General features: G+C 64.8%; 3 protein-coding genes across 7 annotated transcripts; 1 reads left to right on the plus strand and 2 right to left on the minus strand.

Annotated features, from left to right (window-relative positions):
• Nucleotides 1-1,658: 1,658 nt before the first annotated feature.
• Nucleotides 1,659-3,968, minus strand: GPR3 (G protein-coupled receptor 3). Of its 2 annotated transcripts, none has more exons than XM_051637902.1 (2): nucleotides 3,887-3,968; nucleotides 1,659-3,022 (listed from the first exon to the last, which is right to left on the minus strand). In XM_051637902.1, exon 2 carries the CDS (start codon nucleotides 3,004-3,006, stop codon nucleotides 2,029-2,031), a length of 978 nt encoding a protein of 325 aa, XP_051493862.1. In that variant the 5' UTR covers nucleotides 3,007-3,022; nucleotides 3,887-3,968; the 3' UTR covers nucleotides 1,659-2,028. The 2 variants fall into 2 exon arrangements, with proteins under 2 accessions (XP_051493862.1, XP_051493864.1); XM_051637904.1 differs by having other exon boundaries at nucleotides 1,659-3,025.
• A 1,333-nt stretch (nucleotides 3,969-5,301) lies between these two features.
• CD164L2 (CD164 molecule like 2) lies at nucleotides 5,302-10,996 on the plus strand. 4 transcript variants are annotated; one of them, XM_051637898.1, is made up of 7 exons: nucleotides 5,302-5,518; nucleotides 6,066-6,194; nucleotides 7,216-7,320; nucleotides 7,656-7,733; nucleotides 7,955-8,023; nucleotides 8,679-8,841; nucleotides 10,401-10,996. In XM_051637898.1, the coding sequence occupies exons 1-7, from the start codon at nucleotides 5,446-5,448 to the stop codon at nucleotides 10,780-10,782; spliced, it is 999 nt and encodes a 332-aa protein (XP_051493858.1). In that variant the 5' UTR covers nucleotides 5,302-5,445; the 3' UTR covers nucleotides 10,783-10,996. The 4 variants fall into 4 exon arrangements, with proteins under 4 accessions (XP_051493858.1, XP_051493859.1, XP_051493861.1 ...); XM_051637899.1 differs by having other exon boundaries at nucleotides 7,958-8,023; XM_051637901.1 differs by having other exon boundaries at nucleotides 10,457-10,555.
• Nucleotides 10,997-11,973: 977 nt separating this feature from the next.
• SYTL1 (synaptotagmin like 1) lies at nucleotides 11,974-16,307 on the minus strand. Its single transcript, XM_051637937.1, has 14 exons — nucleotides 16,060-16,307; nucleotides 15,486-15,631; nucleotides 15,300-15,405; nucleotides 14,893-14,926; nucleotides 14,474-14,573; nucleotides 14,174-14,268; nucleotides 13,571-13,693; nucleotides 13,315-13,481; nucleotides 13,133-13,235; nucleotides 12,874-13,035; nucleotides 12,713-12,791; nucleotides 12,513-12,612; nucleotides 12,214-12,419; nucleotides 11,974-12,127 (listed from the first exon to the last, which is right to left on the minus strand). Exons 1-14 carry the CDS (start codon nucleotides 16,305-16,307, stop codon nucleotides 11,988-11,990), a joined length of 1,809 nt encoding a protein of 602 aa, XP_051493897.1. The 3' UTR covers nucleotides 11,974-11,987.
• Between the last annotated feature and the right edge of the window lie 296 nt (nucleotides 16,308-16,603).

Below are 16,603 nucleotides of genomic sequence, written 5' to 3' on the forward strand. Positions count from 1 at the left end.
AAGGACCAGCCAGGCTTGGCGACCCTGGAGGAGTGAAGAGGCTGCAGCTGCTGCCTCTGAAGGTATCAGCAGGGGAAGCACAAGGGAGAGAAAAGCTGTTTAAGTTGCTGTACAACGTTGATATAAAAACAACCAGGTAGAAACTTCCCCGGGAATACAGCAGGGCTGGGAATTATGGGATTTGTCACTGCTGGGGGAAGTGAAGGGTCCTCAGCTCACACCAGGGCACAACAGGTCTCTCCTGAGAAAGCCTCTCCTGGGCTTTGCACCTCAATGGGGCCAAGGGGAGCCCCAAACTCCCCAGCCCCGGCGCAGAGCAGGAGCCGTTGGCCTGGGGGGTCCTTCAGCCCCACCTCCCCCCGCTGTTAACCCCTCTGCAGCCCTCGGCTGGGCTGAGGAGCGGAGGAAAACAAACCTTCTTTCTTTCCTTTACAATGAACAGCACCAACCCTGGGGGCTGCCCACCAGGTCCCCGAGGTGAAGCCGAGCCCCGGGGACCCGCACGCATCCCGCACCACCGGCTCCGGCTGCTCCTCAGCCCCGGGCTCTGCCACATCCCCACGGATGCGCAAGTGCCTGGAAGAAACCTGCTGCTCCCTGGCCGGGCTGAGCAGGGTGGGGGGGGGCTGGGGGGAGTGGGGGGGTGGCTCTGGGGTCGCAGAGCCCTTCTACTGGAGAGGACCAGTTGCCCTAATTAGCTTTGCCATCATTAAGCTTGACGAGTGCTGAGTGCCGGCGGCCCCGGGCGCTGCAGACCCTGGCTGAGGGCACCTCGGTGCAGGGGTCCTGTGTGTGTGTGTCCCCCCGACAGAGGGGCTGGGGTGCAGGCATCTGGTGGTGACCTTGTCGTGATGGATGCTGTGAGGATGAGGATGAGGATGAGGATGGCCAGAGCTTTCCTCCCCCCCCCCGGTGCCGCTCCCCCCACCCCCGGGGCCGGCTCCTGCTAACAGGATCTGAAGGGTGGGGGACGCGCTGTCGCTTGGGATTTCTTACCCAGCCGCAGGGAAACGGAGCGGGGAGAAAGGTGGTCCTGCCTGGACTGGGGGAACCTCAACCTGCTCTCCCCACCCCCCCCGCCCCCCACAGCAGGAAACACCATCCCAGTCCCCTCCCCAGCATCAGACAACACTTCATATCACAAATTCATTTTATTTCCATCCCCGTGGTTGTAAACAAGAAGCAACCCCCGCCCCCCCTCCCCCCCCGGCCCCCATATCCCTGCAGCACCCCACGGAGGGGCTCCCTTCACATCCCCATCCGCCCCCCCCCCAAATGTGCAAATCCAGTCCCAGTGCAAAGAAAGGCTTTGGCGGGGTGGGGGAGCAGCTCTGGGTGCCGTAAGAGGAGGGGGCAGCACCCAGGGGACCCCCCCCCTCCCCCGGAGCTGCTGGGGGTTTGGGGGTGCGGAGCCCCGAAGGCAGCGAGCACTAGAGGGCAGCAAGTCCCGGCGCTGGGCTGAAGGCAGGGACATCACATCCAATAATAATTAAAGAAATCATAAATAAACGGCTGGATGGCTGGGAGATGGGTGGAGGTTTGAGTCCTTCCTCCTCCAGCAAGTCCTCCCCAGTTCTCCCCCCCTCCCGCTTTCCCCAAACGTACAAAATATATATCTTTTAATTATCTGAGGTCAATAATGAGGCTGTAAAAAAAAAAGTAAGAGGGGAGAGAGAACGTTCCTGGCATCCCTTCCCTCCCCCTTAAAAAAATAAAGCATCATAAATACTTGTAAAGAAAATATGAGGATCTCTCCCTTCCTCTCTTGCCCTCAGGCATAAATATAGATTATATTATGGATAAAAAATATGGATTTTTTTTTTTTTTCTCTCCTGTGCATTCAAAAAGTGGAAAAATAGAGAAGGGGGCTGTGCACCAAAGGATGGGGCTGAGAAAAGCTGCTCGATTCCAAGACTTCCTGAGTCTCTGGGAATGAAAAGGGGAGGGGGAGAAAAATCAAGGAGAAAAGGAAATCCTTCAAGCAGTTGGTAAGTGGAAGGTGCAGAGGGGGTGGGGGGGACACACGTGTCAGACGTCACTGGGGGAGTGGGAGCGGAAGGGGCTGGTGGAGGAGAAGCACCCACAGCACAGGGCACACAGCACCTTCTGGATCTCCTGGTTCCTGAAGGCATAAATGACAGGATTGATCATGGAGTTGTAGGTGGCCGGGAGGAGGGTGACGTAGGTGTAGAGGGCTGGGTAGCTGTTGTCCCCCAGGAGACAGTAAATGGCAAAGGGCAGCCAGCAGGAAGCAAAGGTGCCCAAGATGAGGGCCAGGGTGGCAATGCCTTTCCGGGTGGTGTCGTAGTGGGAAGTGGCCAGGAAATGTCTCTGGAGGGCGATCTGGTGGGCGTGCCTGCAGATGATCTTACAGATCTGCACATAAAGCTGGAGCATCGCGGTGAAGATCATGAAGAAGGAGACGGAGAGAATGATGAGGTGGTTCTTCATCAAGGGTTTGACAACGCTGCAGGAGGAGGGCTCCTTCAGGCAGTTCCAGCCCATGATGGGCAAGAGCCCGAGGCAGATGGAGCCTCCCCAGGTGAGGACCAACATGATGTAAGTCCTGGTGACCGTCCTCTTCGAGTAGTAGGTCAGGGCGTTGTAGAGGGACAAGTAGCGGTCGATGGTGATGGTCAACAAGCTGCTGATGCTGGCGGTGAAGGAGGTGACCAGGAGCCCCACTGTCAGCAGCCTGACCACCTCTGATGGGATGAAATAGACAAAGGCAAAATGCAGGATCAAACCCAAACCAGCCAGGAGGTCAGCGGTGGCCAAACTGCCGATGAGGAGGAACATTGGAGCCCGGAAAGCTGGGGTGTAGAAGATGAGCACCACCACGATGGCGTTCTCACAGGAGATGATGGTGCCAGAGATGCAGAGGACAACGTCCCACGGGTTCAAGACCAAGGGTTGTACCACAGATTCTAGGTCCAAGGAGCTGCTGGTGCCATTCCGGGCAGCAAACTGGCCTTGGCTGGAGCTGGGGGGCTCTTCCTCGATCATGGTGCTGGAGACTGACCTGCTGAAGCCCAGAGCAGCCCCCTCAGCACCCACTGCACCTGGCAGGGACCCCCCCTGAGCCCTCCCTGTGCCAGCCAGTCAGGGACAGTCCTGTCTCCCCCCCACTCCCCTCAAAAGTTGTCTCTGGGAGGTGGGGGCAGAGCAGTGGGGGGGGGGGGGGCTCCAAGGGCATTTTTTTTTCTGGACCAACAGGGTTTGGTTTTAATTCTTTTGCAGGGAAAGAAAAATAAATTTGGGAATAAAAATTGGAGGGGGGAGGGAACAACCCCCACTCAGCCCCCTCCTGCCTCTGCTAATTGCCGGGGGGTTTGGACACTACATGATTTTTGGGGATAAATCCCAGCAATCTTCCCTGCGCCCCCCCCCGCGAAGGCTTTGGGACCAAACTGATGAGACCCCGGGCAGGGGGTGGCCCTAACCCAGGACCAGCATCCCTGGGGTGGGGGGGAAGCCGCCCACCCGCCTCACCATGCTCCCCCCACCCCTCCAACCGAGGGGATCCCCCTTTGCCTTGAGGCTCTGCCCCTCCCGGGGTACCCGGGGTACCTCCACCTTCCCACAGTGCTGCCCAAGGGGCCTCACCCCCCCTTCCCGGTGTCCCCCTGCCCGGTGCCCATGCCTATCCCCCAGCATCCGTTTCCCCCCCTCCCCCGGTGTCCCCATTCCCACCCCGGTATCCGCGTCCCCCTCCGCTGTCCATGCACGACATCCCGGTACCCGTGCCACGCTCCTTCCCCATGTCCCCGTCCCTCTCTCTCGGTGTCCCTGTCCCCTCAGCCGCTGTCCGTGCACCCCACCCTCGGTGTCCATGTCCCCCCCCGGTGTCCGTGTCCCCCCCCCCCCCGAGGTGCCAGGCACTCACCTGCGCGGGTCTCCCCGGCTGGGGTCCCGCTGCCATGTGCTCCGCCGAGTTATAGTGACCGAACCCCGCCGGGGAGGTGGGGGGGATGATGCTGGGGGGATGTATGGAGGGGGGGTGGGGGGTGACTCACCATAGACCCCCCCCCACTCCCACCGCCCCCCCCCCGAGCCCCGTTCTCCCCGCTGTGACGTCAATGCGGCCCCGCAGCCAATCAGCGCCCCGCCAGGCAGCGCGAGCGCCGCATAGTAATCACACCGGGGATGGAGCGGCCCATTCATAAAAAAAACCACCCCCCCCCCACCCCCCCCAAGCTCCCATCCCACTTCTCTCCCCCCCCCCCATCCCACCGGTCACACCCCCCCCTGCCCACGTCGTTCCCGGGATTCCCTCCCCTTGCCCCCCCCCCGCCACGTCCTTGCGCAGCCCGCGCAGGACGGAGCTGCAGAGGAGGGGGTGCCCGACCCCCCCACACGCCCCCCCGTCTTTCCCACCCCCATTGCAGAGGTCTGGGGGCTCCGCTTGGCACCCTGGGCGCGGTGTGCGGAGGGGGAGGCCTGGGGTGGGTGTGAAGATGGGTCCTCCCCCGCATAGGCGGGGGTGCGCATCCCACCCCCCCACACCCCCCCTTCTGCTTTCCCGCGCGGACCTAAATAATTAATCGCCGGGACAAGCGGGAAGGCCTGGCCCGGCTCGGGGGGCTGCGGGAAAGGCGGCTGGGCAGGGAGCCCCCCCGGCCTCTGGGGGGAGGAAGAGGGAGCGTGAGCACCCCCGAGACCCACCCACCGGTTTCTGGAAGTTCGGGACTTCTCGGACCTTCCCCAGCAACCTGGCCCCGCCGGGAGGGAGCGGGACCCCGCGGGGGTCGGGGCTGGATCTGCGGGAGCTGCTGGCGGGGATGAACGGGGGTTTGTGTGTGTGTGTGTGTGTGTGCGTGTGCAGTGCCCAGGCACTGTGCTGTGCGCGCAGTGGGTGCAGCGTGCGGAGCGCAGGCAGCGCGTGCGGTGAGTGCAGTGAGTGCAGTGAGTGCAGTGCACAGGGTGTGCAGTGAGTGCAGTGAGTGCAGTGCACAGGGTGTGCAGTGAGTGCAGGGTGTGCAGTGAGTGCAGTGCACAGGGTGTGCAGTGAGTGCAGTGCACAGGCAGTGTGCAGTGAGTGCAGGGTGTGCAGTGAGTGCAGGGTGTGCAGTGAGTGCAGTGCACAGGGTGTGCAGTTAGCACCGGGTGCGCAGGGCAGTGGGTGCCGCGGGTGCACCTCCCGGTGCTCCGGAGCCCCCCGAGCCATCTTCCCACGGCAGAGCGCGGGGGGGTGGGTCGGTGGGTGCACCTCCAGAGTGCCCCCCCCCCAGCCCCAACATGGGCCGGACCCCCGAGGGGGGGGCGGGACGAGGCGGGGCCGCCTCTTCCCGCCCCCCCGGGGCCGCCTCCCGCGGGCGCGCATGTGCCCGCGGCTCCGCTCCGCTCTCCCGGGAGCTCCGCGGCCGAACCCTTCCCACCGGGACCGGGCCGGGACGAGCCGAGCCCGGCTGAGCTGAGCCGGGCCAAGCCGGGCCGGGCCGGGCCATGGCCCCGCCGTTTGCCGGGGCGATGCTCTGCGCGCTCCTGTGCGCGCTCCTGTGCGCGCCCACCCGCGCAGGTACGGCCAGGGCAGGAGGGGCAGGGGGGTGAAGGGAGTTTGCAGCTTTGGGGCAGCTGAACTTTTTTCTTTTTTTGGGGGGAGGAGTGTCTTTTTTCGGGGGGTTTCGCACCCCCGCTGGGCCTGGGGAGCCTCCTTCCCCCGGCTGGGCCCGCTTCGGGGGGTCCCTGCTCCTGCCTCTGCTCCAGCTCCTGCTCCTGCTCCCCCAGGGCCAGGAGGGGTGCCCCGCACCCCCGCGGGACAAGCGGGGTGCAAGGTCCGACCTCCTCTCCGAAGAGCGGGGCGGGGTCTCATGGGTTGGGACAGTTTTTTGGGACCCTCCCGCTCCGGGTCCCTGCAACTCCGGGCGTTAATTATGCAAACCCGGCTGCGTTTGTTCCCCTTCTCCCACCCCCACCCTCCCCCCCCCCGGCCTCTCCGGGGGGACATTTCCACCCCGACGTGTCCCGCCGGGACCTACACATGTTCCCAGAGCATCTATCGGGATGGGGGCTGCTGTTACCCCCCTTTTTATTCCCCTCTCCCCCCCCTTTCCACCTGACGACAGGAGAGGGAGTTGACAACGCTGAAGCTCCGACGTCTGTTCCTGCTCCTGCTGCGATAAAAATAACTGAAATTATAAACCTGCCTGAAACCCTTGCGAACAAAGTCCTACTTTCCCATTGGTTCCCGGCAGGTCTCGAAATGCTGGGGGGGGGGGTAGAGGGAGGGGGGGGGGGGCGCGGCTGTGTGCCCACCACGCCGTAGCCATGGCAATGGGGCCGCTGCATCCCACGCCACCAGTTGCCCCCTTTTGCTGGTGGGGAGGGAACTGGGAAGAGGGAAGGGCCCCGAGGGGGGAATTGAGAGGAGGGAAGAGCTGCTTCTTTCAAGCGTGCAGGGTCCAGGTAGCCAGGAGGACCCTAAAAGCCGGGGGGATGGGGTCCTCAAGTTGTCCATCCCAAGGGGAGGCGTGGTGGGAACCCCTCTGGAAGGTGCTGCTGGTGGGGATGGGGTGGCAAAGCCAAGCTGGGTCAGTCTCAGGGAGTCGCAAACCCCCAGCCCCATGGGGAGGTTGTTTGTCCCCTAGGGGGGTCTGAAAGCATTCCCAGGGTGGGGAATGGCTCCCGGGGTGGGGCAAAGCAGGCATGGGATGCAGTGAGGTTGAGGCAGGGCCCGGCCATGGCTCCTGCTGCAGCCTCCCTCGCTGACAGTCATCACTGTAAATTAATGATGAGGGGGGGGGAAGGGGGAGAGCTCGTGGCAAAGCAGCTCCACAAACACCCAAGTGACTCAACAGCATTGCTGAGGTGATGGGGGACAGGGGGTCTGGGTGAGCAGAGTGGGGGGTGATGCTTAAATAAACCTCCCTGGGTTTCAGGGAGCAGCCAGCCTGGTGTTGCTGCCACGTCTCTTTGAAACCCCCACCAAAAGATTCTGGGCTGGGGTGGCTGGGGGTGATGGGGTGAGCCCTGGGTGTCCCAGGTGGCTGTGGGTGCTGGGAGCTGTGGGGTGTCCCCTCTGTGGGGAGCTGATGATGCTACAAACTCACCTGCAGCCAGAGGGATGGGTCTGTGAGTGGTGCCTTCATCCCTCCCACTGAGAAATCTTCCTCCGTGGGGCAGAAGGGCCAGCCCCTACCTCGGCTGATGGGGGGGGTGAGGGGTGCTGGCCCGGTCCTCACCCTTTGCCACCCCCCCCCTCCCCGGTTTTGGCAGGGGGGTGCAGTGAGCTGAGGTCCTGTGAGACGTGCACGGCCAGCACTGCCCCACACAACACCAGCGGCTGCATCTGGGTGGGCTGCGGGACCCCCGAGGAGCCAGGTGAGGGGGCTCAACCGTGGGGGTGGGGGGGCACAGCAAGGGGCTCCCACCTGTCACCAGCCTTCCCTGGGATGGTGCCAGCAGCTCAGCACCCTTGGGTGCCAGGTCCTTGGGATGGGGGATGGACAGGGGGTCCCTGTCAGCCCCACGAGAAGGGGTGTGGGATTCTGCAGTGTGCTGCTCCCATTCCCACGTGGAGATTGAGGAACAGGTCCTCACCATCCCAAGCCCTCAGGTGCCCCCACAGGCACAAATGCCATCGGCTGCACCGGGTGCCCCCACGGGCTGGTTTGCTGGGGGATCCCTTGAGAAAACCTGTCTCTCTCTTCCCACAGAGACAGGGACCTGCTTGCAGAGAGGGGCAGCAGCACGAGAGACCTGTGAGCTCTACAACACCAGTACCCTGTGTCCAGGTAACATCCATCCCCCCAGAGAGGTCCTCTCCAGAGGGGTCCTCCCCCAGACCCCAGCAGCTCCCCCCTGGACCCAGCAGCCTTGGGGACAGAGGTACTGCCATGGGTGCTGGGGCTGTGGGGATGAAATCCCACCCCTGGGACAGGGATGTGGGGTGGGGGGGTGCACGGGGATGTCCCCTGATAACCCTGTTCCTCCTTCCCTCTGTCCCTGCCTCCAGCAGCACTGAAGTCCCCGACGGAAGAGCCTCCACATCCCCATAGCAAGAAGCCAGTGACACACGCCCCGAGTGAGTGGGGGTGGGATGGGGGGGGTCCAGGTGCCCCAGGGGACACTGCCCAGTGCGATGGGACAAGCTGCTTCCCTCTGTGTTTCCCACCCCCCTGGGAGGGATGAGCAAAGCCACCTTGAGGTTCCACACATGAAGCATCAGTCTTGGCCAGTGCCACCCCCGGGGTCACAGCTCGGTCCCTGTCCCCCCCCTCTGCCCCCAGGAATGCTGCTGTGGGATGCCAGGATGGAGCTGGGGAGGGGGGGTGTCCTAACACTCTGCAGTCCTCCCAGAACCAGCCCTGCTGCCATCCTTGCTGGGAAGTGGGTTGGAGCAGGGGCTGGGAGAGGAGCAGGAACCTCTTCCAGGGAGCGGGAACTGGAGAGCCTTGGGCTCATTACGGCCGGTAACCGGAGCCCGGAGCCCTCTGAATTATTCATCCCACTGGGATCCTTTCATCCTCTCCCTGCTGGCTCCGATCCCGCGGCTCCCTTGGCACGGGAAGGGGCTGAGCCCATCCCTGCATCCCCGTGTCCATGGGGACATCCCAGCCCCCTGCAGGTGCCGGGGCCACGCGCAGACCTCACATCCTTTCTCCTTGGTTGGGCTCTCAGTATCCCAAGGGTACCAACAGCACCCATACCCCCTTCCCCATGTTTCCCCCTGCCTTTAGGGACCACCACCAGCGCCCCCTTAACGGGCAGCCCCGAATTTCACCCCCCTGGCTTTGACACCGCCAGCTTCATCGGGGGCATCGTGCTGGTGCTGAGCGTCCAGGCCGTGGTCTTCTTCATCATCAAGTTCATCAAGTCGAAGGACAGCACCTACCAAACGCTGTGAGTAAAGCCCTTGCACCCCTGGCCGGGAGGGGGATTGGAGGGGACACCCAGGGGGTTGGCCCACCCTTGAAGACCAACCTGGGGGCTCAGCCCTGGTGCGTGGGGCTCCGTGACCCGTCTGGCCGTGTCCTGTCCTGCCACTGAGTCTTGTCTCTTGTGGCTCTTTGTGCCCCTTTGTCCTCATTTTGGGGGGGCGGGGGGGGGAATTGGGAGATGGAGGGAGCCTGTCCCCAGCCCTGCCTGTCCCCTGGCTGGTGTCTGGTTGTCCTGCCCATGTCTGTTGCTGCCTGGCCAGATCCTGGCTCCGAGCCCCATGGGACCGCCCCCCCAAATCCATCACTCCAAGCTGAGCCAAGTGGGGGCCTGTTGCTCTTCTCCCCCCCTCCCCTGATGCCCCATGGGGCACCATGTCTAATGCTGGGGGGGGGGGCCGTGCCCCCTCTCTCTTTCCTTGCACGCTGCCAGAGAGGACAACCAGTAGGTGCTGGTGGTGCTGGGGAGGGGGCTGCCCCTCCGCACCCCCAGAGCTTCACCCTTCCCTTGCACCTCCCCAGGATGGGGGGAGAGGTGGGGGTGGATGTCCTGACCCATCTCTCCTGGTTTGCATGAAGAGGTTTTTTTCCCCAGCTTGTTTGCTGTTTGCCTGGGAATCTTTTGTGGTGGAAGAGACGGGGGTGTCCCTCCTCCTCACCCCCCCATTTCATGCACAGAGCCCCTGGAGGGGCTGATGCACAGCCCCTGGGCACTTCTGTGCCCCTTCTGCCACCCGAGGTGTCCCCAGCCCCCCCCACCCCCCCAACCCTGTGAGAGCAGGGGTGAAGCCCCCCCCTTTCCATCTCTTTAACTCTGGCCCCAATTAGAGACCACCCAGCAGCCCCCCCCCCTGCCTCCTACACCCCCACTTCACCCCCGGCCCCACTGCCTCCCCACAGCCTTGGGGCTCACCTCAGAGAGGGGGAGTGGTGGGGGGCTGTGGGTCCCCTCTTTCCCCTTTGGGCTCTAGGGGGCTGTTCCCTTCAGCATTTTGGCTGGAGCACCCAGGCCCCTGCTCTGACCCTCCCCAGCCCCCCCCCTCAGCTGCTGTCCCCCCCAGCCCCTCCGTGCCCACCAGGGGAGCAGAGCCAGGGCCTTGCTGTGTGCTTTGTGCTTTTGCTGTGCCTCTGTGTTGCTGTGGGGTTTGGGGGGCGGGGGACAGTCCTTAGCTGTGCTCCCCCCCCCCCCCCCGCCCCATCTTCTGTGTGTTATTTTGGGGAGGGGGGTGTGTGCTGTGTGCTGTGGGGTGAGACTTGTAGTTCAAGCTGCCCCAATTAAACTCTGCCAGGTGGTGTCTGTCTTGTGTTTGGGGAGGGGGCGTGAAGCTTGGAGGGGGGTTCAGGGAGTGTGGGGGGGGGGCATGCCTGTGCCCGGCCCCCCTCCCATCCCTCCCCTGCCATCATTCCTACCCAACTCCCAACCCTTCCCCAGGGCATTGCCACCCATGTGAGTGCAGGGGCGGGGGGGGTGGGCACTGGGGCACCCCTGCCCCCATTCCCTACTCCCCACACCCCCCCCCCCAGGGCACAGCCCCCCCAGGCCGTTGCTGCTACGTGCTCTTCTCTGTCTGCTGCACCAGGATCTGAGGCCACTGCACGCCCAGGCCTGGGGGGGACACTGCCCTCGGGCCCCCCCGGGGGAAGGCAGAGAAGAAGCCAGAGCTGCCAGTGTCCCTGCCCAGTGCTGGTGTCCCTGCCCAGTGCCAGACTGGGACCCCCCCACACCCCCCTTCCCAGCCACAGGGCCCCTGCCCACACCACAACTATGCAAAGGTGGCTCTGCCCCGGGCTGTCCTTTCTGCCTCAGGGGACACCGGGGTGGGACATGTCACCCGGGTCTGAGCCCTGTCCCCAGCACCAGCTGCTCCCTGGGTGGGGGGCAGAGCAGGGTGGAGGGGGCAGCTGAGCTTGGGGATCCCATCCAGCCCTGATTCCCAGCCTTGGGATCACTTGCCAGGAGCCCAGGGCACCCCAGGGGGTCAGAGGATGTGGGGGGCAGGGGGGTGGTCCCGTGCTAGCCGAGCCCCCAGCCCCACACTGGGCAGAGCCTGAGCCAATGGGGGGGGGGGGGAGAGGGGGGGGGGCGGGGGCAGAGCCCCAATAAAGGATTTTTCCTCCTCTTCCTGGTGTCTGTGTCATTGTCACCCATCACCTGTCACCACCCCAGAGCCCACCTGGGGGAATTTATGTTGTGTTCACCCCCCCCCCGTAGGACATTTTGGTTGCAAACCCTGTGCCTGCAGCTGGGGACATGGCTGTGTCCTGGCCCCAGTGACTCCAGTCCTGCCAGTGACCAGGGGAGGGGAAACCAGTATGGGGAGAGGCGATGCCACACTGGAGGATGGAGCAACAAGACCTTGTCCTCTCCTCTCCTGGGGATGTCACCCCCCACTCCTGCCTGCACGGTGGGCTTGTCTGCCCCGGCCTCTCTTGGCTTCTGCCCCCCCCTCCACCCCGGGCAACGTCGGGGCCCTTAGTTCAGCTGCGACGCGTGCACGGAGGGGGCACCGACCCCCCCTTTTCCTTCCCCTTCCCCTCAGCCCCGTTTCACAACCGGCTCTTTGCAACCGGCAGGAGCTGGGGGGGGGGGCAGATTCGTCTCCTCCCGGGGGGGCCCTGCCCTTCACCCCTCAGAAACAGTGCCCGGTGCCCTGGGGGGGGGAGTGCAGCCCGGTGTGGGGCAGCCCCGGTGTGGGGCAGCCCGGGAAGGGGCCCGGGGAGGGGGATGGACCATCCTGGTGTGAACCGGCCCCGGGAGGGAGCTCTGCGGGGGTGGGGGGGGGCGAAACTGGGGAGGGAATGGGGCAGCCCCGGTGCGGGGGGGTCTGCTGGTGGGCGGGGGAGAGGGTAGGAACGGGGCAGTCCCGGTGCTCTCCGGTAAGAACCAGGGCAATAAAACATCCTGCAACTGCGCCCGACGGTGCCACTTCATTGCTGCTGAAAGGGGGGGTTGGGGGGGGCACAGACCCCAGCCCCGCACAGTGATTCTCCAGGCTCAGCTTTGGGGGATGGGGGGGTGTCCCCCTCACCTCCTGCCGTTCCACTGACACCGGGTGGTCCATGGAGCTGGGTGGGGGGGGGATGTGTGTGGGGGGAAAGGGGCAGTGGGGGCTATGCCCGAGGGACCAGGTTGGTCCGTAGGGGCAGCAGAGCTTCCACCCAGTGCCCGGGCTGCTGGAGCAGCTGCCCCCAGACCCCCCGCTCCTCCGCCGTCGAGTCCATCCAGCCCACGGGGAGCCCGTAGCTGCTCCCTGGGGAGAGACCAGCGTTGTCACACAAACCCCCCCCCCACCACCACCAGCCTGGGAACACCCCCCCGGGGTTCCCCACACCTGACCTGTGCCCAGGCTGAGGCGGATGCCCCCCAGCTGGCGCTTGGAAAAGGCTTCGTGGTGCCAGAGGGTGAACTCGGCACAGGCCTCGGCCAGGTCCTTGGCTTGGAAGCCATCGTAGACCATGGTGTGGTTAAAGAGGGGGTTGAGGCTCCTCTTCACCACCCGTGTCTTCTGCCTGCTGGCCTTGCTGTCATCTGGCAGCACGTAGCTGGGGGGGGGGGGTGGGTGACAGGGGGGTGAGGGTGGGGACCCCCCCCCCCCCATCTCCCCAGCCCCTCCAGGATGCTGTCCCCCCTCTTACCACTGCACGAAGGCGTCCACGGTGCCGCTCTGCAAGGGGATGAGGCTCTGAGCATCCTTCACCCAGATGTGGAGCTCGCCCGTGGGTGGCAGCCCCCCACCTGTGGGTGAGAGGGGTCAGGGGCAGCCTACCAGGCTGGGCCCTCCTCCCCCCCCCCCCCCCCGCCCCTACAAATCTGGGTGCCCACCCATACCTCTCACCTTCTGAGCCAGCAGGGATGAACTTCAATGCCAAGTTGAGGTTGCCCCGGCTGGTGAGGCCATCTGAGGAGATGGGCATCTGGGGAGGATACGGGGAGTTGGGGGGTGTCAGGGGAGGCTTTGGATGGCAGGGGGAGCTGGGGGAGGGACTGGGGACTCACCCGGGGCTGGAGGCTGAACCACTCGGGGCGTGTGTTGGCCCAGTCCCAGGTGCCCAGTGCAATCTCCACCTCCCCCAGGAAGAGGTTCCTGCCCAGGCTGTCGTGGTGCCACACGGAGAGATTCAGGGTCCGGCCCTGCAGGTCCCTCTTCTCCAGCTTGTACTGGCAGGGAGGGGACAGGAACAGGGTGAGGTTATCCACCCCCCCACCCCCACCAACCACCTGCCCTTGAGTGCTCCAAAACCACCCCAAAAAAAACCTTGAGGGTCTCATTGAAGATGGGATCCAAGCTCCTCTTCCGCACCGTGGTCTTGCGCTTGCTGCGGTTGGACTTATCGGGCAGCAGGTACGTCTTGATGTACCTGGAACCAAAAAGACCCCTGTGAGGTGGATCTGATGGTCACCACGGTGGGCATCACCACTCAGGGTAGGGGCACTCACGGGTCCGACCGCTGCTTCTTGGCCTCAGCCAGTTCCCTGCACCGCAGCACGTGGACCTGCAGCTCCTTCTTGGCCGGGTCGTAGCGGAGGGAGAACTGGACGCAGCCCCTCACGGCCACGCTGCCCAGCTCCCCCTCACTGTACAGGCTCATCAGGCTGCCACTCAGCTGTGGGGACACGGTCAGGGTGGGGGAACAGAGAGGTGACCCCCCCCAAATCCAACACCCCCCACACACACACACACCCAGCCCTGTACCGTGGAGGAGCTGAGGCTGGAGATGGAGGAGCTGGTGGTCAGGAGGCTGCTTGGGGGTGCATGGCCATTTGGTGGGGAAACCCGGCCTGGGGCTGCCTGATCGTTTTGGGGGGTCCCTGGCCTCTGGAAATGCAAAGCAGAGAAGGGTGAGCACCCCCTCCCAGACCCTCATCCTCAGTGCAGGCACCCAAGGGCTCCCAGGAAATGCCCAGTGCTTGGGCACAGGCAGCGTCATGTTGCCTCTGCGTGTCCCAGTCAGCCCCTCCCAGTTCCCAGACAGCCCCCATCACTCCCATACAGCCCCTCCCCCAACTCCATATAGCCCCCCAAAACTCCCATAGAGCCCTAGACATCTCTCTCAGCCCCACAAATCTCCATAAAGCCCCCAAAACCCTATAAACACCCCCCCGAACCCCATACAGCCCCCCCAACCCCATATATTGCCCTCCAGCCCCACACAGTCCCCTCCAGCCCCTCTAACCCCCCCCCAGCCCCATACAGTCCCCCCAAACAGCCCTCCCAGTGCCACAGAGTCCCCAAAACCCCATAAACACCCCCTTCAACCCCATACAACCCCCCTCCCCCCCCAGTTACCCCTCCCACCTGCCCAGCACTGGGGCTGCTCTGTGCAGTGTCAGGCTCATCCTCCTCATCCTCGGTGCTGGAGGTGCCGAAGGGGTTCCCACCTGCTGTGCCACCTGCAAGGACACAGGGTGGGTGGGGGGTCCCGAAGCAGCAGGGACAGAGAGGAGGTGGGGGGGGGGTGTGTGCAAGAGCATTGAGCCATCGAGGGCTGGGGGCCTGTGATGGGGGCAGGGGTGTTGGGAAGAGGCAGGAGAGCAGTGCTGGGGGGCTCCAACCCCTCCAGACCTCAACAGCACTGACCCCCCCCATCACGGTTACCTGGATGTGCTGGGATGTCCTGCTCCCTCTCCAGGATGTCACCCGGCTCCAGGGGCTGTGACACCGGGGTCCCCTCCGGAGCTGGGGCTGTGGGGCTGGGCTGCGAGTCGGCACATGTGGGACAGGGTGAAAACGGGCACCCCCAGGCAGCTTCCTCTCCCCACCTGCTCCTCTCAGCACCTGCTCCCCTCAGTCCGGCCCCTCAGGGTCCTTGGGGACGGGGATGTCATCCAGGATGTCCCCCATTACTCCCCACACCCCTCTTTACACAGCTACACACAAGGCTGGCCCCAGCAGCAGCCCCTCCTGGGGTGACACTGCTGCTCCGTGTCCCCTGCAGTCAGGGTGACCCAGGCACAGGGCTCCCCCACCGACCCAGCCCATCACCGGGGCCTCGGGACCCCCCACCGGGCACCCACCTGGGGCTCCGCAGTCACCGGCTCCGAGGGGGGGCTGCAAGAAGGGACCCTCATTAGTGCCTCACAACAATTCATCAGGCTAATGAGCTCGTTGTTCCCCTCCCAGCCCTGCAGCTATTTATGGAGCGGGGGGGCCCAGCAGAGCCACAGGAACCCCCCCGGGATGGTGGGCAGACACTGGGATGGCAGACACCAGGAGAGTGGACAGACGTGGGGACAGACACCAAGACAACAGAGCTCAGGATGTGCCATCCCCTTCCCATGAGTTCTTCTCCCCCTCCCCAACTCCAGCCCCCCCTCTCTGCCATCCCAGGGCTCTGCCACTCCCCCGAGGGGACGGCTAAGAGATGCCACCAGCCCTGGGGCACCCATGGGGTGACACCCCACTCCCCAAACCACCCCCTCACCTCTCCTCCAGCTCCACACCATCCTCATCCTCCTTCTCCTCCACCAGGGGCTCACCAATGGCCTCCAGCTCGCCCAGGCTGGGGCCACGCTCCGTGTCCCCCGCTCCTGGGGAACACGGGGGACCTCAGTGGGCTGAGCCCTGACCCCCACTGCCCCCTCCCCAAAGAGTCCCTGTCACCACCTACCCCGGGGCCGCCTCCTGCGGCGGATGGAGGCGCGGACGAGGTCGGAGCCCAAGTGGTGCCGGTGCCGCCGGGCGCGGGCGTCGCAGAACCAGTCCCCGGTGAGGACCCTCAGCCGAGCCGGGTCCGACACCGACTTGCGGAGCTTGCTGGGGGTGGGGGGGGGGTACGTCCTTGGGTCTCTTCCCACCCCTGTGTCCCCCCCCTCCCACCCCCGCGCTGCCATCGAGCCCCGGCGCCGCTGTCCCCATCACCCTTCCCGAGCGGCTGATGGAACCACCAGGACTGGCCTTGGGGACACCGACCACCATCTCACCCAGGGGGCTTGGAGACCTCCCCGCCCCTTCCTGGTGTCACCCACCACGGGGCTTCACCATGGCTGGGCTCAGTGGTTGCCCCCGTCCCCGGGGGACACCCCCCGGGGACATCCCCCCCACCTTGCAGGCTGGCTGCTCTGTCCCCAAGGGAAGAGGGGACCCCAGGCTCACTGCCATGTCCTCAGGGGGTACAGCTGCTCTCAGGGGAGGTTCACCCTGTCCCCGAGGGTGACCCCGGGCAGGGACATCCCCCCCCTCACCTGATCCGTCCCTCCTCGCGGCGGCGGAGCTGCCAGTCGCGGCGCAGCACCTCGGCGATGGAGACCCGCTCCTCCTCCGTCAGGAAGCTCAGGTCCAGCAGCGCCTCGGTCACCAGCTCCAGCGCCATGGTGGGGTGGGGGGACAGGGCAGGGACACCCCGATCTGCCGGCCCAGGGGGGTGCCGAGACACGGGGGGCTGAGTCCGGGGGGGCTCAGCGTGCCGGGCATGCACCAGCGATGCCAGCATCTGGAGAAGGACCTCGGGGACGCTTTGGGGTGGGAATCATCCTGACCTCTCTGCAAGGAGATGGGGTGGGAGCTCAGCACGGAACTCCCCTACCCCACATTGCACCCCAAAACACCCCCAGGACCCCCTGGGGTGGGAATCATCTTGACCCCTCTGCAAAGAGATGGGGCGGGAACTCAACGTACACCCCCCCACACACCCTGCATTGCACCCCAAAAACATCCCCAGAACCCCCAACGGGGACAAAGAGAGGGGTGGGAAGATGCCAAGGGTGCCAAGGGAGCGTGGGAATCCCC

The sequence above is a fragment of the Apus apus genome, chromosome 21 (genome assembly GCF_020740795.1).
Source record: "Apus apus isolate bApuApu2 chromosome 21, bApuApu2.pri.cur, whole genome shotgun sequence".
NCBI classification, from domain to species: Eukaryota; Metazoa; Chordata; class Aves; order Apodiformes; family Apodidae; genus Apus; species Apus apus.